This window comes from Thermobia domestica, chromosome 2, assembly GCF_964235325.1.
Source record: "Thermobia domestica chromosome 2, izTheDome1.hap1.1, whole genome shotgun sequence".
NCBI classification, from domain to species: Eukaryota; Metazoa; Arthropoda; class Insecta; order Zygentoma; family Lepismatidae; genus Thermobia; species Thermobia domestica.
In genome coordinates, this window is record NC_137455.1 from 239,066,906 (window position 1) to 239,090,208 (window position 23,303).

At 35.6% G+C, this 23,303-nt stretch overlaps 1 protein-coding gene across 7 annotated transcripts in view; it reads left to right on the forward strand.

Annotated features, from left to right (window-relative positions):
* Nucleotides 1–23,303, forward strand: part of LOC145678409 (structural maintenance of chromosomes protein 5-like) — a 1,106,524-nt gene that overhangs the window by 232,094 nt on the left and 851,127 nt on the right. For all 7 annotated transcript variants that reach the window (XM_081748525.1, XM_081748529.1, XM_081748531.1 and 4 more), the window contains exon 6: nucleotides 9,684–9,807. In XM_081748525.1, coding sequence (XP_081604651.1) covers nucleotides 9,684–9,807 — 124 coding nt within the window. The remainder of the gene's footprint in view (nucleotides 1–9,683; nucleotides 9,808–23,303) is intronic.

Consider the following 23,303-nt stretch of genomic DNA (forward strand, 5'->3'; position numbering starts at 1 on the left):
TACTTATTAACTTAAACTGATATGTGGTAACAGCCACACGCGACGTAGGTAAATTGTATCGAGTTCGCCCTTCTTTCTCATATAGCCTAAGATTTCAAGAAAAGTATCAACAAAATCGCTTAAGTCGTGTTTAAAATGAAATCTTACAAATACGCTATAGTCGAAAGGAGACAGTGATGATAATGAATGCAATGATGGAATGAAGGAACTAGAAGGAAATGGAAGAATATCGAGAAAATTAACGCATTCGGTGTTTGCCCACCACAAACCCCATCGCTCGAACCGGAATTCCACGCACCACTGAGGGTTCCACTCTGTACGACTGAGTCATCGCGGTCCCTAAGTTGCATTTAAGGAAGTTTCTATCCATCCATCCATCCATCTATCCCTCCTTCTTTCCTTCCTCTCGTTTTTCCCAGCTGCGCCATGACGAATCACAAGTCATCCAATACCTACATCCTCATCCGAACCGGAGCTGAGGAACGGCAGACAAGAATATAAGTACCGTAAAGTGAAAGTATATATATATAACTGAACTAAGCGTGAACAACAAGTTAGAAATTAATTTCATGCATAAATAACAAAACCTGATATAAAATGTATGGGATATGGAATGACACTCAGCACAAATTATACTACATTTAGAATAACATCAAGATTACAAATAATCAACTTTCTATTTTATGATATTTACGGCCGTTTTTGATTTAAATTTTACGGTGGCTCTGTGGTGTGGTTAATAGTTTAAACTGTGTTACATTCACAACGATCTTCGACCGGTCAACTTATTCGGGGTGGTTGTGGTTCTGGCGTCGAGTCCCAGCTAATCGCAGGAATTCCACAATAAGTTCCACAGGTGATGATCCAGCTGTGTTCATACTAATATATTCATGAGTGCACAATTTCCATTCTGGCTTCTACTTATAAAGATCCCAAAATATATTCAACTGATGAGTGCGCAGGAACGTAGGAAAGTCTCATAATACGACAAAACAATGTTCAACACACGATACGTGAAACTTCATTGACTACACACTACTGATAGTTGAAAAAACTCACTTCGAGATTCAAATACGCACTTTTAATTCTCAAATTAATGTCTCGTCTCTAAAATACTCAACCCAGGCAAGGGGAGTTCGCTTGGCACAAAAATATAAAATAAAACTTGGAGCAGCACGGACACGAAGGTCCGGTGGTTTCGACTGGAGAGGCGCGAATGAATTTGCTTGTCCAACCAACTTCTAGATACAGCAGAGCGTGGGCGGAAAAGTGAGAGTCCCGAAAGTTCAGACACAAAAGGGCAGTCACCAATCATGTAGATATCACGTGATCAGGAACCTATCTTTTGACCATATATGGTCATCGGATTGGAGCTAAACGTACCAACACAGACACAGGCATATCAAGTTGGTGAGAGAAGACTTCGAGATCTTTCTTTCATATACGAAGCTTGGTCAATTAATTTCAAAATTTTCACTGTCTTTCCGATTTTGATTTAAATGCGATAAACAGGCTTGGGGGCCTGTGACAAACATAGGGAGAGGATGCAGAGAATTACACAGACAGAGACAGAGTTTCTTATCTGACCAGTTAGTCATACTTGATATTTGTGAGACCACTTTCACATACATCTATGAAGTTGCCTCCCCCTCCCCGTACTTTCAAATTTCGACTTGAATATAAAATCAATCGTTTATTTTTATTTTTTTTTTTTTTATTTTTTTTTTTTTTTTGTGTTGTTGACTGTTTTGAAGAAACAATCCTTTGTTTCGATAGACATAAAGAGATATACAAAACAAAGTTGGCGGGACATTCACACTGACCCCCTCACTTTCAAATTTCGATTCAAAACCAAAATCAGTCTTTGATTGTTTTGAAGAAAAAATAATTTGTTTAGAAAAACTTCAAGAGATATTTTCAAAATTAAGTTTGGGGCTTCTTTACATTGTCCCTCAGTTTCAAAATTCGACTCGGAACCAAAATCAGTCGTTTTCTTCTCATTTTTATTGATTGTTTTGAATTAAAAAGTCGTTTATTTCGAAAAACTTTAAGAAATATTTAAAAATAAAGCTGAAACTAACTTCACACCAACCCCTACTTTCAAATTTTGATTCGAAACCGAAGACAATCGTTTGTTTTTCATTTGTTACTGATTCTATTGAAAGAAATAATTTCTTCCGAAAATTATTAAGACATATTTACACTTTCACTGCCCTCCCCCGTACTTTCAATTTAGATCCAAACCTGAAGTCAACCATTTGTGATTGATCGATTTTAAAGGAAAGAAATGTTAGTTTCCAGAATCATAAAGATATATTTAAATAAAGCTGGAATGTGGCCATATTTAGCGTGGTTCCTTCACTTGAAAAATTTCATTCAAAACGAAAATCATTTTTTTATATCGGTTTGTTGTTGATCATTTTGAAGAAAATCGGCTTGTTTCGATAAACATAAGGATATATTTACGAAATAAAGTTAATGAATGTAGTTTTTTTTTTTTTCGTTTGTTCTTGATTGTTTGAGGAAAAAAAAAAAAAAAAACGAAAACAGATATTTACAGGATACATTTGATGGTCAAATTCATACTATTTACTCTACTTTTAAATTTCAATTCAAAACTCATGCCAATCATTTGTTTTTCGTTTCTTATTGATTGGTTTGAAGAGAAAATAGTTTCTTTCATTTAAAATTTCTAATTTCATTCAAAACCAACCTGTCATTTATTTTCTTTCGTTATTGATTGTTTTGAAGAAAAATCGAAAAGCATTAAATATATTTTGATAATAAAGCTGTTGACCATCTTCACGCTTCCTTGTACTTCCAAATTTCATTCAAAGCAGAAAAAAAGAAGAACAGAATCAGTAGCATACACAGAAGTTCGTTAAGGGGAGGTTCAGATTCCCAAGTTTATATAATTTCAAGTGTTTATATATATATATGTCTTTTACTTTCTTTTACATAACATCTTGCTGAAATTGGATTTCAAACCTGAAATCCCTTCCCATGCGTACGCTACTGAACAGAATAATATTCTTTGAAAGGAGCGCATATTTTTTGGTAATGCAATACATTTTATTGCCTTAAAAATTGAGAAAAGGAAAAAAACAATAGCAGTAATAATAATACCTGGGAAGAATGCAGATTTGATAATGAAACAGTATTTCATTATTTTATCTTAAACTTTAAAAATGAGGATTGAAACTACGAATACAGATTGGATAATAACGCAATGCCTTATAATAGCTTTATCTATTATAAGTTGAGAAGAAAGAGTCGTTGTAGAATTCAAACACTGGGTAGTAGCAGAGCTAAGGGTGGAGAGGTAATGTGTTTAAATTCCAAAACAACTTCCAGGTTCAAAATAAATATACATGGAGCAGAAACGATAACAGATAGTGATATCAGTTTTTTAGAATCCATTAAGTGTTCTAAACGTAATTTCCATTTTCTCTCTCAACCCTCTGTTCAAACCGGAAGTGACAGAAATCATTCACTTCCAGTTTTAACATTGTTTGCCATAGACAAAAACTGTAATACGTAGATATCGAGAAGCGATTTTCTGTAATCAATTAAGCGTTCCAAAAATATATTCCTCTCCACTGTAATCTAACTACTACTGGATTTGACACTGATCGCTATAGAGTAAAAACGGTAATTAATAGAAGCAAATTCGTGCAATCAATTAAACGTCTGGAGAATACAATCATTTCCATCCTGAAGTATCCACTCAAACCGAAAGTGGTAGAATTCCGCTACGACTTCAAGGTTTCAATATTGCTCTACATATAACAAAAACGATAAGAGTTCGGTTCCAACGTTGATCGTCATAAAATGAAAAAGGTATTATATAGCAGGAAGCGGTCATCGGTAATCACGTTCGCTGCGTTACGAGTCACCGGTGGTTCGTGCGATATTTCATTTCTTTGCGGTGCCATTGTATGCATTGTACGTGCGTTTGTGGTATTTTCGTTTGTACAGATTTTTAACATCACTAGCATCGACGGACAAACCTTCAACGAGACACATGGTGACTTGTATAGCAATGATCCAATCTCGGTTTTACACTGCCGCACCGAACGTATTAAGCATCTCACCCCACTCTAATATCTCTACTAAAACTAGAAGTGATATACATTTTAACCACTTATGATTTCAATGATAATTGAAAAAAATATCACGCCATTAAAACCAAACACCATCACGTGGTGTACACGTGACACTGTTACTTGTTTAAAGTGAGAGTGAGGCACTATTTTTATTCAGTCTTTGTTCCATCAAATAGTATTACTCTTTTTCTTCTCAATTTGAAATATATGAAGCAATTTTAAAGCATTATTACCTAGTCTATATTCGTTGTAGTGTTCCACTTCTTAGTTTCAAAGTTTAAAAGAAAGTAATGAAATACCGTACTGGTTTCTTACAGAATCTGTATCATCTCAGGTATTATTATTACTATTATTGGCCTTTTCCTTTTTTAACTTTTATAATAATAAAATTTATCGACTATCATAAAATATGTGCTACTTTCAATTAATATTCTGATCAGTAGCGTACGCAAGGGAAGGGATTTCGGGGTTTGAAATCTCATTTGAGCAAGTTTTTACGTAAAAGAAGTAATATATATACGAGGTGTGGCAATTAAATAACGAGACATGCTATATACGAGTTTAGAATATTTGACTTCAATTCAGCATCATGATACCACAAATTGTTGATCTCCTCGATCAACTAATGTTTGTCTGTAATATGCTTCTTCTTTAGCTTTTCCTTCTTGAAGCTCCAGGGGTTTTCAATCTGATTCATATCAGGACTATTGCCCGGCCACGAAAGAACACTAATTTCGTTGTTCTCGAAGAATTTTGTTACAGTTTTGCCCCGGTGGCATGTGGCTCCATCGTGCATAAACAAAGTGTGCGTCATCAAACCAGATTGCAGTTTGGGGAAAGTTCTTCTTGAAGAACTTGTAGATATTGGTCGTGCTTCATTGTTCCCTCTAATATAGGGGAGCTTGCCCGAGTACCGGACACCTAAGCTTTTTCTCTATTTGCTTAAAAGCCAATCAACAAATCGATACAAGAAAACACACTGACAATAATCACAGCATAACATTTTAATTATAAGATTTCAACATTAAATTTTTCCATTTTCTAAAATGCTCAAAATGGCATTGATCAAAAGACTGTTCCCAGTATTGGACAGATTACTATAAATATCAAAGCGAGGAGTGGTTGTAAATATGGAAGCAAATGATATGTTGTAGTTATGAAATACAGTTTATTTGCTATGTTAATAGTATTACATAATCCAATTCTTACAATATTAGCTGACAAGATGAGCCATACCTTCTATTAGTACTTTCGGTTTAAAAGTATGAAAATTGAGTAGAAAATTTATAACTGCTTTCCGTGGTCTGTCCTTCGTTGTCCTGCCAATAAGTATTTTCAGGAGACCTGGACTTACCAGGTTAAGACATTGAAGGACATCTCGAAAAAAAGATTACAGAATTTTTCCCAAATTGACCGCCGGTGTCAATAACGAGATGAGCATTAGGCACCGAAAGGTTCGGATGTTTCGTCTCAAAAACCTCACGGACGATCAGACGGTCACTCAGACCACAACGCACACGAACATTACTCATACATGCTACAAAAACACATTGAATAAAATGCCGCTATGCTTATTTATTAAAACACTATTAAAAATAAATAATGTAAGAGAGAAAAACAGTCACAACACTCAACACTGAATACATAATTATTTTCACTAATAAAATCACACTTCGCTTTTTCACTACACTATAGCCCTTTTATCACTTGTATATATATATATATATATATATATGTATGTATGTATGTATATATATAATATGGAAGATTATAATTAGGATTTCACTATAGATACTTTTCTCACACCGTTAATGCACATGGAAAATTAGCACTGTGGGGGGCGGCACCGGAATAATCCCAGGAAGTAACTTGTTTCTGCTGCACAAATCCACAAAAATTGACGTTAGCCTCTAGCAAAAACAATGTAGGCAATTGCTAAAATAGAATGAAAATGTTGGAGGGCGCGCTTACAACTGATACGCCCTGGGACTTCACTGATTGGGGCTAGCCGTAAGATACGTACTTCACCGGCTAATTAGCTTGTGCCCCTTAACATAATGTTATGCTCGATGCCATGGACGTGGTGTCTTTTTGGCTATACGGAGTAACCGAGATACGAGCTGTACTGACCGACTGGTCAATGTTGGCAGTTCATTCCAAAATGCACTCAGGTTAAATCACCTGCATGTATATGCAAATAGAATATAAAAAAGAATTGACGTTAATTTTTAGTCCATTGGCCACGACGCACAAGACATTACGATGCCTTGAGTGTGGGAACATCGCACGTCTGGTCAGCTAGTATTTCCATAAATGATGAATACACTAATGAAGGGTAAGGGGAAAAAAGAAGGAATGTCACAAAACTGTATTTTCGAGAAAACGTCGTTTTAATATTGAAAGCCGCGTAAAAAAGAATAGGATTAGTCAAAACTTTTGCAACGGAAATTTTACTCACAGATTTTTGCCCTACCCGAACTCTAATAGTAATTTGTCGTTATATCTTCCTTCCGCCAAAAGTATTTTGACAACTTCCACTTTAGGGGAAGAAAGTCTTCTCTGGCTTTTCAAATTAGGCTTGGATACAGGAACCCATAGGATAGAAGATTAATATACAAAACACGTCAAGATCACTTTGAGCTGGCCCATATGAACTGTTGAACGCTTTGAATATCGTAACTGCTTACGACTGCAAGCACAATACTTCAGATTGCAACTTGTTGTTAGAAACCACAATAGCTGTCTACAACTGAAATACCACTTTCAGAACTCTCTCCCCTCTACTAATGCCATCTGCTGTTTAACAGTGATATCACCACTTCAAGTGTACAGTAAACAAATAAAGGTTCCTATATTGGTAGTTTAAACCATTGAATTACATGTTCAAGAACTCCGAAATTAGGACTGCAACATCAATTTCGCATTTTTCGAAGGTGAGTAATAATTGGAGCACGTCTGTACAACAGTCTTACGTGTTTTATTGAGTTTTCAGTATTTTAAAATGGTTACTTCAATGAAGTGAAGAATTACAGATAACATTTTAGGTGCATGACATCATCGTCATCATAGGTATTCTGTCATTATTGACAGGTCACTTGCTGCAACTGAGAACCTTCCATGCTCCACGTCTTCCGCTAACCTCTTTCTCTTCACGTACGATTTTTCTGTTTTGATATCGTCCATGAATTGTAGTCTCCTTCGCCTTTCTCTCTGTCAAAAGTGTGTGACAGTTGAAGAAAATAATAATCATCCTTTTATTAGGCTGCGCCTATGATTCTGTCTCTTGATTTCAGTTCATTTTGTCAGAATTTTCAAGGTCTTGTCCCCTTGGATTTTGTCCTGCATTCGTAATAATCTGTTTGGTAATTCTAACAAAGTCTGTAAGAAGAATAACCATATCTTCAAGTTTCATCATAAATTTTAGATGTTATTCTACTTGTTATTTTCGAAAAATGACTAGGATACAGTTCTGTCATTATCAGTGTTATTCACATCTACTTTAGTAAAAATGAATGTAATTTTTTTTAACACCTGCAGGGAAACCATCTGACATTGTGACTGAAACGAACATAAAACAAACCTAATTCGGCCTAATATCAAGTCATTTTACATGAAAATTTTATTCAGTTTTCCAGAAGTTGATTTCCAACATGTTAAGGCTCTCAGTACGTAAAATGTGTCACAGTTCACATCCTCAAGAGATGTTTGGCCACATATTAAATAAACAATGCAAGAAAACGTATAAGGAGGACCTTAAGAAAGTCTTAGTCTTGTACATCAAACTTCTTTTTCGGCATCACCTTATCAGCTGATTTGTCTTCTATACATAATTCTATACTATATGCGGGGGCCGCGGGGGCTCAGTGGTAGAGCGTTCACCTCTGGTGCATGGGGTTCCGGGTTCAAACCCTGCTCTCGCCAAGTGAACTTTGTGGTGGACAAACACCGTGTGCGTGGGTTTTCTCGTGATTCTCCCGTTTCCTCCCACTTTCTTCATTCCACTATTTCATTCATTTCTCATAATCACCGTCTCGTTTAGCCTAACCGGCATAACCGTGGGACTTAAAACTCAAAGATTTCATTTCATTTTCTATACTATATGCGATAACATACTTATATTCTCATATTTATATTGCCAATGTACAAGCTTGTAATACAAAATATCAATACCACAAATTCAAATACTTGTATGTTTTTTATAGAGTTCCAACCAGATCAAAAGATAAGATAATCGAGGATAAGGGCCGTCTTATGCACCCTCTTGAATTATTTGTGTAAGGTATAACCAAACATATCTTGGAGATGTGGAATATGATACCTTTTATATACTGCTAATCTTAGCATGTTGGACATGAATTACTGAAAAAACTGAGGAAAATTTTGTTTTGAAATGACTTTATGTTAGACCGAATTAAGTTTGTTTTATGTTTGTTTCAGTTACAGTGTCAAACGACTTTCTTGCAACTGAGTCAATCAATTTTCCATTTCTCTGCAGGTATTTAAAATTAAAATAAAATAAAATAAAAATAAGATATTAAAAAATCACATTCAGTGTTACTAAAATAGATGTGAATAATACTGCTAATAACAAAACTGTATCTACTCATCTTTCCGAACAAGAACAAGTAGAATAACATTTAAAATTTATGATGAAACCTGAAGAAATAGTTATTCTTCTTATAGAATCTCTTACAATTAAGAAGAAAAAAATATCCTAGGAGAAATCCCTCCCTTGTTCAGAATTCCCCACCTCCAAAGATTAGACAGAATGGGAATTATTGAAGCTTTCGTAATCTGGAAATAAACTTTTGGTTTGCTTTCAATATATAAATTTCTCCCCTAGAAAAATTTGCAGGCTACACCCCTAAATGACTATGTAGTCGTTTCTGCAAACGTATTGTATTGCGTATTACATTAGTAATTTAGCGTTATTTGGTGGTTTTTTGCTTATACATATCAACTCCATCAAAACACACTGTGAAATAGAACATTTATTATGCAATACAGTTACTATTTGTGCAATTTTAAATTTACTGCGTTTTTAACGTATGCAGTTGGTATTTAATGTTCACTCGTGAAATGTCCAGGGAGCTTTTGTCCTAATTAAGTAAACTTTGGTGGATTTTTGTCCTACTCTTAATAAAATACACTCCACACAGTATATATATTTGCAATTCTGAATGTTTGCTTGGTTTCAGAAGTCTGGTAAAATATGCTTTTTAAACATTTTGTTTTATTATTTTTATTTTTTTAATTTTTTTAAGGAATTTATCTTGGGATTCTCGTATCTCCATTTGAAAGAAACGAATTTCTTAGCCAATTACATAATTAATTCTTAGAATGAAATAGGTTATATTATGTAATTCGTGTATAAGTGCGGAACAGATAAGGATAATAATAATCTTAGTAGTACAAATATAGCTATTACCATTGGAATTACTATTACCATTGTTTGTTCTCCAATGTATTTTGTTTCCGCGACTGGATCGCAAATGATAATGGTGGAAATCGTTGTAAAATCTTGAGTTATGTATAAGGTGAAATTGTAATCTAAAGCACTATGTTTGAAAATTCCAGGTTCACCGGATATGTTCAATAAACACAATGAATTAAAGAGTCTACGTCGAAAAGTAACAGAACTGGAAGAGCAAATAAAGAATACAAGCTCACGATTAGAATCGGAAAAACAGCAAAATGAAAGGTAAGGAATAGGTATTAGGAATAAGTATTTATTTAAATAAACTAAAAACGGATCCAAGAACTTTTGTAAGTTCGTATACGTAGCATTATGGTCAAATGTTCTTTTTCTTTACATGAATAATTCGGTCTAGCATCGAAAATTTGGTGTATTTATAATTGATGTTAATGAAAATAATTAGCTTCAGACACATTTTGGATAGTAATAAGTAGGGCTTGGAAGTTGAAGACCTAAAAATTTGCCAAAAGGCCTTAAAAAGACCTAAAAATATCTAAAAGAGGACCTAAAACTGAAAAAAAGGACGTAAAAATAAGACCCAGTGTAGTTCGAATTACGTAGTTAATGAATATAATGACAAAGAGATACAAGCTTCTGGTAGTATACAATATACAGTTGAAAGAAAGGGTGCATCGGTGCACATACTCCTTTCGGAGGATTGACTCGTCAGGAATTTTCTGATTTGTATACTGCTCCAAAAACATTTTGTTAGTTTCATTGTTTATCTTTGCCAACGGGATATTTGTTCCAACTAAGGTACTGCAAAGATCTTTGTAAAACAGAAACAACTTAGAATATCCACTAGTACTTTGTCTTAGCAGAAGCTGTTTTTTTTCTTTCTTTCTTTTTCTCCGCGGCACGGGAAGCTGCTTTCACGCCCAACGTGCTATTATAGAAGGCATCGTTTTTTCTGTACTCTCATTCCCCAATATTTGTAGAAAAGAGTATTTTCATTCGTAGAAAAATACTTCTGCTCCAAATTCAGACACAAACTGACGCAAAAAGGATGTTTTCTTAGGTTTAATTTTAGACATGTTAACGGACTGTCCTTCTTCCACAAACTGAAGTCCAAACTAAAATAAGAAAATTTCCTTACCTTCACCCTCCCCTCTTGCTGGAGGACATTGTTACGCCTCCTTATCTCATTTGTGATTGTTGCAGATGTGGAGTTATCAGTCCATTCGTTGAAGAATGTACTATTTTTGGAATCGTTACTAAATAAAAGATGTTTAGGAGGTGGTGGTGATTCGGGGTAGTGGCCAGTAAATTTATTGTCGAAAGATGAAGTGCAAAAAGGATGTTAAGACCTATAAACAGCTTTAATAAAGTAAAAACCCACCGAGAAAGCCAAAAAAGGACAAATAAAATCTATTTTCTGGCCTTCAATGTCCCAAAATTAACATATCTTATGTTAAGCCTCGTTTTCGGGCACTCGTAAAAAAGAGGATTTTTCCTCAACTTCCGGGTCCTAGTAATAAGCGAATGGACTCATATTAATCATATAGTACAATGCCATAATAGAACTTACTTCAGTCTAGTGCCTCCTGGGATAAAATTTATCGGTGAAAAGGTAAAGTGGTGTATCTTGTAATTTTACAGAAGAGCGATTGAAAATCCTCGATAAACGGTATACTCTGCTACTCATTTCATTTTCATTTGTTTCGAAACTTTGTACAAAGAAAGCTTTGTACGCCTCTTCGAGGGCTTTTTAGACAATATCCAAATACGTCATTTTTAGAAAGTTCATATCTCCGTTAGTATAAGGAATTCAGCTATGAAACTTTTATGGTGGTATGTATTGCTCAAAATCATGATTTTTCGAGTTCACCAACAAATTATTTATTAACTTTTTTCTTTCTTTTATTTCTTGCTCTTCTCTCCTTATTTTCAAAGACCCTCTCCTTATTTCAGGAAATAAAAGCAAATTTTTGTTACAGACAACTCAAGGTTTGAGTTTTTCTGAGTTCCAACCCTGAAACGGTTCCATATCAAACGAAAGTAACCCATGAGAAAAAATAACTCAGTTGAATAATGTTAAATGGTGCCGCAAACGACTTCAAAATTTTAATGCATTTACAGTTTGTAATATTAAGCAAAGGTACGTTTTAACTTCGAAAATACAATTGTGTGTTAGTAAACAGATATTATGAAATTAATAATTATTAAACAATGAAAGATAAGTTGTTGAAGTAACATCAGATTTATATTTGTAGTGAAAAGCTACTCCGAGGCAATGTCATGTAACCCCTTTCTTATTAAAAGTTTTCAACGGTATTCAAGGTGATGGACTTCCAAGACAATACTATATAGTAGTGTAGATGCGGTTCTATCTGTATTAGCCCTATCCGAAATGTAATGTCACTCCTTTTGCCAGATATTGTATACTGTAAATGCATACAAAAAATTGATGTCACATCTGGCACCATTTAATATTATTCAAATGAGCTGACTTTTCTCATCTGTTACGTGAGTCTGATGTGGGTCATTTTAAGGAATGAGATTGAAAAACGGGAAGTCCAAAAAAGAACAATTCTGATATACATATAAAGGACTCCTTATTTGCCTGATAGACGTAAGTAAACAGAAAAGAGTAGGTACACGTACGTAAGTAAACAGAAAAAAATAGGTACACATAGTATCAACTATTGTGTTAAAAAAAAAAAAAGAAAAAAGTGTGGTGAAGAAAAGAAACAAAGTACAGGAACAGAGAAATAGCTCTAAAGCGACCTGGACCAATCTTTTTAAGTGTGTGTAATTATGTTTTCATTATTTTCTCGTAAGTAGTTCGTTATATATTGTAGCGTACTGTATGTGCATACTTTTATAATTTCTTCTAATATTTACATCGTAATACCGGTTTAAAAAGTCGCAGATCAATTGTTGAATGATTTTTATAAGAATTTGTCTTACTTTTATCTTGATTATAAGTGTAAATTTAAATTGGAACATTATCTTGTGCATTGTAAAAGCGCAACAAGCAAAATAAACGAATAATCAGCTGACTCTATAACTTCCGAAACTGTCCACTTAGTTCGAGGTCTAGTAGTAACAAAGAGTTGATTGTTTTGATTTCTTATAACCTAATCGTTCAGTCAATGGAGTTCAGTATCCTTTCTATCCAATACTTAAAATGTATTAATTTTTTTTTAAACTTAAACATGATATTGCACAAGGAAAGAGCAGTGCGATTATTTTATCTTTTCGAAAATAATATAGTTTAATATATCGAAACTTACAATTTAGTGAACTGTGAGTATACTGAAATCACTCTTTCCTGTAATACTGAAATTTCGAACTGTATTAATTTTTATTTATTTATTTATTTATTTATTTATTTATTTATTTATTTATTTATTTATTTATTTGTTTGTTTGTTTGTTTGTTTGTTTGTTATAAGAATGCAATTCATATCTAAAACAAGATTGTATCATTCGACTTAAACCGAAAATTGTGTATGGGTCTAATGTTCCACGATAACTCGCATAAAATTTACCGGATTTATATGGATTTTGATGCTTACCTCCGTTTTCAGGCAATAAGCTAATTGTTTGGAGCTGATGAATAAGGGGTCCACTCTCTGTTGCAAGTTAGAATGTGTGCATAATGGGGTAATAAAATAATTTCCTGTATAAGTTCCATAGAAAATATTCTATTTTGATAAATTATAACGTATAGTTTCTTCAGGGATTTTCAGTCGTCTCCATTATTTCCAGTCGCAATTAGTCAGTTAAAGGAAAAGTTGCACCAAATTTTGCGATTCTTTAAAAAAAATCTCCGATAACTATCACCAAAATAATTCCATATTTACTTGATATGGCATATGTTTTCTTCGGGGATTCCTTCCTAATTTTATATACTACTCTGTACATGGGATTGAAACTTGTTAGAAATGGATGATAAATTTAGTGCTTTTTCCCAGATTTTAAAAGATGTTCCACGACCATTTTCTTCATATACAGGGTGTCCATCGCTTCTAAGTTGGAGATTTCTACTAAAGCATACTACCTTTACTATGCCTACTTTTTAAAGTTTTCGTGATAAGTGGATAATTCCTAGGGCCTAGTTCAGATGGAAATGTCACATTTCCATGATTTCTAGGACCCAAAATTTCAGATGGAAGTGTCACACTGGGTGACAACCAAAAGCTCGTAAGAAAAACAACTAGTGACTTTCGTGATCAAACAAAACTTAACTTACCATTCTCGTAGACTTAGAGATCCAATGAAACCTCAGTATTATTATTGGGAGTCGATGTTGTGGCCATACATCACTCAACTAAAAGCCATCTGTTATACTACAAACTCCAGTAATAATTGCGTTCGAGTCCATGTACTGACTACATATCACTTAAATATAAGTGTCTGATAGGACCAAATATCCAGAAACAATGTGCTGAAAATCATTTCAACTAAAATCCGTCTGGTAAGCCTAGAAACCCGAGTAACAATTAGGTTGGGGTAGTTACGTAACGTTTTTCTTGCTTACGTAACATTATGTGTAGTGGCGGACATAAGTCCTTTACTAGGATATGGCGACTGCTTTGAAACCGAAAGAAAATTGTGAACCAAAGGTTTAAGAGCAACTCATAAACTGTGCCAAATGTTACTGACTTTTTACATCATAAAAGAAATACGAAAGATGTTCTGAAAAAAAAAAAAAAAAAAAAAAAGTAGAAAGGTGTAAGTAGAGGCAAACAAATCTACCGCAACACGAAAGACGAATCGCCCACCGCGTAGTGATCGTGGTTTAGTGGTCAAGGCGCTCGACCAGCAATCTGGAGTTCTCAAATCGGAATGTTTGAGGACGGCGTAAATGTTTTTTTTTCTTTCTTTTCCTTTTTACTTTAGAATTTTTGGTGGCGATTGATCACCGATCATACACGTTTTACTCGTATATCTTCAGATATTTGAATACTGGGATGTTTCAATACTTGAACTATCAGATCTTCAGGAATAATAGTAATAATTATTATTACAATTATCTCGTAAAAGATGAAAAGTTATTAGCTTTTCATCGCTCAGGTCAAAGCATTACAAGCAGAAACGTGACATTTACCAATAATATTGCGATTTTGTTTAGTGTTGCTCACGAGAAAAGGAATTTTTCATCTCGTTTCTAAAACAAACAAAATCGAGACGAAAATTAACATTTTACATTCGAGAGAGGAAAGGCTAACTTAAATTATCGCCTCGCTTTGAAGATGAGAATCGAGACGAGACGAAAATTATCGTAAAAATTTTTCTCGTCTTATCTCGATTCTCGAAATAGTGTACGTCTATTCTTTAATTAATAATTGCTCTGTAGACTGAATCTTATATGCTATTTTGTTACTTCGTATTTCGGAGCTCATCAAGCTATGATCTGTGTAGTTATTTTTGTAGTAAAGCCTTTATAATTATTTGTGCATACCCAAAAAATTAGTTCATTATATACCTTACTTTTCAGTGGTATTCAGTTTTATTTTTATTACAGTTACTTTCCCTTAAAACGTAACCTAGAATACTTTCTACATGAAACTTTAATGGAACGCTACGGTGTAATATTTGGGTAGTAGCAGAGGTGTGTCCTGAAGGGCCGGACCTCCTCCCCGAAATCCCGACTTTTCTGTAAGTTTTGCCTAATTTTACAGAAACTTTAAAAAAAATGAATATTATTATTATTATTATTATTATTATTATTATTATTATTATTATTATTATTATTATTATTATTATTATTATTATTATTATTATTATTATTATAATACAGACGTTTTGGGAATTTAATGATTCACCCTGTTCCAAAAAGGTTAAGCGCTTTCTTTTTGGTTGTTCCAGTCGTAGAACGCTCAGCTCTGGAGCTTGTGTCCCTGGATCTATCCCAGCTCCCACCCAGTGGGCATTGTGCTGGAGAAACGCCGTGTGTGTGTAAGCTTTCTCGGAGTTCTGTTTCCTCCCACTTTCTTCATTCCACGTTTCTATTTATTCGCATCATCGACGTCTCCTTTAGCTTAGCCGTCATTACCAAGGAACATAAAACTTGAAAACACAATATTTCTTAGGGCTCTTGTGAGTTCTACATGAAATTTTACTGGATACCTTTTGTTTAACACTTAGCTATTTGTAAGGACGTACGTAGGGGATATGTCCTGGTGGTTCGGATACTTCTTTCCAATCCCGACTATTGTGTAAGTTTTGCCTAATGTTAGGGGCGATTTTTACCGATTTTAATACAATTTGTTCCCATACGAATTTGTCTTACATACAATAATAATAATTATTATTACTGAAGATTTGAGATCTCAATATTATATCCTATTCCAACAAGACTGAGGACCTTTTCGAGCTCTTTCAATGGTACACTTCTGTTCAACAATTGTGTTGAAAACTCGTTCAGAGACAGTCACAATTCCAGCAGATCTATACAGAGGGAACTGCATTTCCCTCCATTCTTTATATAGACAGTAGCTGCAAGTCGTACACGTGCCGCCAGCTGCCAAGCGTGTTGAGGCGCTCAATCTTCGTAAAATAACTTGTGAAGCGTGAAGATTGAGAGTTCGAAACTCGGTCTCAGATGTTTTATTTACTTTTTTAACATAAAGATGTGATGAAATAATTAAAAGTGTAATACTTTTTACATATGTAAATTGCAAATGTAATGATTTGATATTAAAATTGGTGTTCACTGCCTATATTGCATGTTTGTTTTGTTTACTTTTATTTCAAAACAAATATTCGTAAAACTTCTCGGTTTAAAATCTCGAGAATAATCAGTGACACTTGAATGGATGAAATTAGACTAAGATAAATGCAAATAAGCATATTGAAGTTGATAGTAAAAAAGGAAAAGAAGTTGGTTTGGACACTGTCTAAGGATAAATTGCCTTATAAGAGATACTTTGGAAGGATGATTCCAAAAAGGAAAAGAGGGTAAAAAGAAGGTTTAAGCTGCTGGACGATATGAAGATAGATACTTGGGGTGCCTTAACAGAAACTAAGTAGGATTTCTCTTCATCACGATACATAGTAACGCCCTTTCTTTGAATAAAAAAATTGGATTATGTATGCGTTATATTGGTTTTAACAAAATATACATACAAATATAGAAAATTGTTCCCATTTACAAATTCTGGTTGAACGGATATAATGAACGAGTTGGAAATAGCGAAAGAAAATATCATTATTTCTAGCAGTAGTAGTAACAGTGGAAGAAGTTAGGAACAATTCCTCAATTGCTAGGAAACAGTGACGTTGGTTTTGGTCAGGTAAATTTTGATCGATACTAAGGATGAGACTTACGTATTCATAAATTGTTTGATAAACACTTTACGTTCTCATACAGTACGAATCAAGGGTTTAGACATGTGACGTCATGTTGTTGTAGACATGTTGTGAGTACTTCCCCTGTGAAGAAATTCGTTTCAACCGTAAGAACAAGGGAAATTGAATATTTTTCATGTTATTATACATCACAAGTATCAATATTGTAAATGATAAAAATTTCCTTAATCACCTCACGGGAATCCAACCCAAAACTCCTAGTTTACGAAACAAACGCTCACGCCACTACCCTAAGACTGCTGTGTTAAGTAAGCGAGAATAAACATTGGATATGCAGTGTATGAAGCAAATTGCATACGTTTACGATTCCAATGTTTTGATAACGACGAACTACTCTGATTTTAGTCACGATAAAATACTATAGTTCAGAAAATTCAAATTTAAATTAGAAAACAAAAAGGACATACAAAAATGCAAGGACATGAAGGAGAAAGTGTTTTTAAGAGTGATTCGAAACCTGAACGGGCACTCTTTTTAACTGGAACCTGGTGCCTCAGATTTCTTTTGTTTTTGTGATTCACCGAAAGTGTCCCCGTAACTTGCCTCTATTTTCTACTCAGTTATAATCTCTTTAGTTACTTCCAGTAACCTTCAACTACAGAGATACGAACAGAGATACATCGAGAACTTCTAAATTTTTGAAGGCTCACCCACCGGGAATCGAACACGGGACCCTGACAACTGAACTATTCTGATGGGTAGGGTACCTGGTTCATTCTCAAGGCAAGTAAGCTTGAGGTTGACAACATCGTGCTCGTAGATTTTCTCGGGACTTTCCCGTTTCCTCCCAGTCTTATTCCACAATAATTCACTTGCTTCAATCAGAGTCTTCCTTAATAAGCATAATTGTGGGACATTAAACGCAAAGATTTCATTTCATTACTTTTTCAAACGGTTAACCGGAAAAACTGAAACGAAAAACAGTTGTATTTTCTATTGCTCATTAACGGGTTCGTACAAAAACATATAGAGAAAAAGCATAGCAAATTGTAATTCCATTTAAAAGTGAAACAGCAGATTGATTCATAATACCCTAACCTAAAACGAAAGCATTACATATCTGTCGGAACTTTTCCAAAATAAGTATGGGTATTCTCAAAAGTGGCAGTAGAGAGTCTATTTAAAAAAGTTGTGGTTTTGTTTCTGAAATAAACCCACATTCTGTTTCAATCTTAAACCGAACCCAAACTAGTTAACGAGTTTTGGAACATCTTGTGGCTAGACTGTAGTTGATGTTTGCATTGTCTCGTGAAATCAACTCCCATTATTAGTGCAAATTTGGAGATCAAGTCCCTGTAGTTCCCTATATTCAGTATAGTACCTTATTTCCGCCCTTATGCAGGGTGTCTCAAAACAACACCGACACCGTTTGGTAGTGATTCCTGACATCAAGACAAAAAGTATAGACCAACCTGGGTGCACAATTGCATCCTTTCGGAGTTATCAGCTGCCGAAAACGTGAGAAAATGGACTTTCAAACTCCGTAGCTCCCAAACTATAAAACCTACCGTGGTCGGTCAACACTTCACTCAGGAACCAATATGTACACTGTCCGAAAGTACATGTTTCAGAATCCTAAGGTACTCACACAACTATTTTTATAGATGGAGTTTGCCTACTGGCATATAATTTGAAGTACTCACGTACTACCTCTATAAAAATTGTTGCGGAAGTACCGCAGAATTCTGAAACTTGAATATTTGGATAGGGCACATATTAGTTCGTAAGTAAAGTCTTGACCCGACTACGGTAGATTTCATAGTTTTGGAGCTATGGACCTTTAAAGTCCACTTTTTCATGTTTTTGACAGCCTACAACTCCGAAAGAAAGCATTTGTGTACCAAGGTTGGTCTATATTTTTGTCTAACCTTGGTGTCAAGAATCGGCTCCAAAGCTTTGACGGTGTTGTTTTAAAATACCCTGTACACCAGATATATATATATATATATATATATATATATATATATATATATATATATATATATATATATATATATATATATATATATATATATATATATATATAGATAGATAGATAGATAGATGGTGATCAGAAAAATGGAAACACCTGAACGAAGTTGAAACTTACCAGATTAATATGGTGTCGGACCACCTTTCGCCTTCAGAACAGCCTTGATGCGACGTGGGATGGAGGCATAGAGGTCGTGAATGGTAGCAAGTGGAATTTTACACCATTCCTTGTGCAGGGCATCGGCCAGTTCTATGAGAGGGGATGGAGGTGGAAATCGTCGCCGGAGTCTTGTTTTCAAGACGGACCACAGATGTTCAATTATGTTGAGATCTGGGGATTGGGCGGGCCAGGGGAGGTGTTGAACTTCATCCCGATGTTCCTCAAACCACGCTGCAACAACACCAGCTGTGTGAATGGGTGCATTTTCATCCTGGAAGATGCCGTCATTGTCCGGGAACAACGTCCGGACCATAGGATGCAAGTGGTCTCCTAAAATTGCGACATAATCGTTGGCAGTGATTCGTCCGCTAAGTGTGAGCACAGGACCCAATGAAAACCATGATATGGCGGCCCACAGCATCACCGAGCCGCCGCCATGTTTCACAGTTGGGCGGAGACACTGCAGATCATAGCTTCTTTGGGCGTTCTCCACACATAAACACGGCCCGTGGTTGGGAATAGGGTGAAGGACGACTCATCCGACCATATCACAAGTTTCCAGTCCTCAACGGTGCAAGTTGCATGGTCGCGGCACCATTTGCGGCGTTCGAAAGCGTTATGGTCCGTGATGAGCGGTTTGGCCCGTGCAACACGACCCCGTAAGTTCATGTCATGTAATTCGCGGCGGACTGTGATTGTCGAAACAGGGTGGGGGAGGTGCTGATTGAGTTCCTCCGTCACTTGCTCCGCACTGGCACGACGGTTCTGCGTGACAATGCGCTTTAATACCCGGCGTGACCTGACACTCATGATTTTCTTCCGCCCACTGTTCCGCTTCTCCGATGTGGTTTTCCCGTGTGTTGTATAGGCTGTCATCACCTTCGACACCGTCCCACGCGACACACCTAACACTGCCTTCACACTCACTCCACATAACCGCGCACCAACAAATTGGTCCTCTTTGAAAATCTGAGAGGTCTCCCATTTTACACTACCTCCGTCTCCTGCAGCCACTGGACACTGCTGTTCCACTGCGCCTGACGTAGTATGGTGACCGACCTAACACACCACCACCAGCGGTCGGGCGCTGCGGGCGCCACGACCCCACTGCCAACCCATACATCTGACGTGTTGCCAACTGCAGGTGTTTCCATTTTTCTGATCACCGTTTGTATATATACCACACACACACACACACACACACACACACACACACACACACACACACACACACACACACACACACACACACACACACACACACACACACACCTACCTACCTACCTACCTACCTACCTACCTACCTACCTCTACCTACCTCTCTCTGTTTGTCTACCCTACAAAAGGCGTATGCGAGCTGGGCCATAGGAAAACCGAGAATGCATTCATATCTACTTGAGTATTGAAGCTCCTTTCCTGATACGTTTCCAAAAGTTGCGTCGGCAATAGAGCTACGTTTCCAAAGGCATCAGAATGCAATATCTCGTCCATGACTGGATGCGTACAAATGAGAACCCAAACCAACTGGGTATTTGCAAAAGGAGTAACTGTAACAAACGAAGACACTAACAAACAAACAAAGATAATGTGTGTAAAATGTGTAAAATGCGAGTTCCGTGAGTAAACGTGAGCAGTGCGATTAGAGCAATTGCTTTAAACACTAGTTAACTTTGTAGCAAATGAAACACATGGATTAATGTTGTTGACTTTCTTGGGTCCTCCAGTTTCTTTCCACATTTCCTTTCCACCAATTATTTCATAATCATTCAGTCTCATTAATCACTCGTCTGTTATAAGCTATAAAGTATAATCAAGGGATATAAAACTAGAAATTTCATTTGATTTCAAATGGAATAGCACATTGATTCAATCCCCGGAGAAGTTAGTTTGTGGTGGACAACATCGTTTCCATGGGTTTTCTCGGAGTACTCCCATTTCCTTCCACATTCTCATTCCACTAGTTCTTCCATCGCCATTCAATTATCTTAATCACCGCCTCCCTTAACCTAACGGCATAACGTGGGACGTTAAACTGTAAGATTTCATTTCATTTTGAAATGGAATGGCGAGACTAAAGTAGGGTTATATCAGTTTGTTTGTTCGATGAAGGTTGGTGTTTCTTTTCAGCACCGAGGCTGTAATAGACGAAGACTTATAGGTGAAGGTGGAATCAGAACCACTATAATAGTTCATATTTTATTAATGCTACCATGAGACTATGTGACCAAAGAAGGTCATGCTAGCTACAAGACCAGCGGGAGAACAATATTATATGCCTACAAGAAACACGAAAGAAGATACATTATTCATACCAGGTGGGAGACCGGGATTCAATTCCCGGCGGGAGCTCATGTGGTTTGGATTCCATGTTAATGAGTAGGTCAAGTCTCATATAGCCTCGCTGCTGAAAGGGACATTAAATTCAAAATCAACTTAACTCAATTATTCGTACCATCGAATTTAATATTTTTGTTATAACGTGGAAAATGAAGTACTAAACGACAAGAATACTGCAAAACAAGATAGAATATAAAACAATAAAAGGCAGTAAGTTTAAAATTGTCAAGGAAGGGATTTTAAAAGGTTAAGACATTATCATGTTACTTGCGTAAACACTTAGCAACAACACACAAATATACTATTATACTATTGAACTAATATACTATGATTAATATACTATTGAACGTCGTAATCTTTTATCACTTAAAATTTCTGTTTCTCTGAAATATTATAATATATTTGACTAATCCAATCAATTTATCTATTTTACTGTTTTAGCCGTAGTAACTATGAAACAAACCATAGCTTATGCTAATATGCAATGTTGTCAATTTTAATGCGAATGGTTAGCAATAATCTGTGCCTTCACTTTATTGATAACTTTTTCATCCGTTTGTCTTGACATATTTACAGTACTCTTACAGAATTTTTTCTACTTCGATCTCTCCATGAAATCCATACATTTGCTCCCAAAGGATTCAACTGTTAATTTAATGAGAGAATAGCGGGACGATTTGAATCCAAAATTAGTGACTAACAAAACTTGATCCGTGCCTTCTACGTGTGCACCATTCTTCTCTCGGTTTTCTGTCTTACCGGCATGCTTCAAAGAATCACTGACCTTACCAGGTATTGCGAAACTCAAATGCTACACAATGCTTCATATAAGCATTATATAACTACCTATGAAATTTCGTAGTTGACTTTCCTAACTTCAGGGAACAAAACCTAACAGTAACATTCTATTCAATAATAATAACAATAATAATAATAATAATAATAATAATAATAATAATAATAATAATAATAATAATAATAATGTGTAGGTCTGTTACTGCTCGACCACTGACATTTGCGCTAGGCACTTGATAGACATATACTTTCATTTGAGTTGATTTAGAGTTCAGCAGCGAGGATATATGAGATGGGACCTATGATTAACGTGGAATCCGAACCACATGAGCTCCCCCCGGGAATCGGACCCGGGTCTCCAACTCCAAAGGCGCGCGCAATAACCGCTTAGCCACGAAGAAACTCATAAACATATTTGCTTTCGGTGCAGTTTTCATTTCTCTTTTGCAAAAACTTCAATTCCGTATATTATTGTCGCACAGTACTTGTATATACATAAATATACTAGCTTAGTCTCTTGAATCATTACAGAATAAAGTTAATGTCAACTTAGCAGTACCTAGACAAAATCCTATTTTTCAATATAATCCTTCCGCTCCGCTATTACATACTTCGATATCACTACCACAAATAGAGAAAGAAGATCACAAGTCTAACTTCGTCGTAGAATCTCCAAACCAGCAGAAAACTCCTGTTAAAAACGAGTTTTCTTTCCTGGCCAACAAAATGGCAGAGCCCTATTTAATAGTTGCATAAACCAGTTCGCATAACCAAAATAGAAAGAGGAATTAAGGGAATAAGCGATGAAACAAAAATAACTATTAAAATGGGGTTAAGTATAGAGGAAAACAGGGGACACCACAAAACCTAAAACAAAATCCACAACAGAAGATCAAATACTGGATTTCGCAATATTCAGAAAGCGTTGATACTGCACTTCTACCTATTTTAAACGTCCTAAAAGCAAGTAGGCCGACCCGTGACGAGGAGTCAAAGATCAAGCAATTCTAATGACAGAACGAAGCCTAGGAATAATCACTAAATTACGCAGACGAACAGCGCTAGTGGATACCGTATCCAGCATTTCCATCTGTCCTTTCAAATATTTACTTCCTGATGTTCAATTAATATCATAAAAC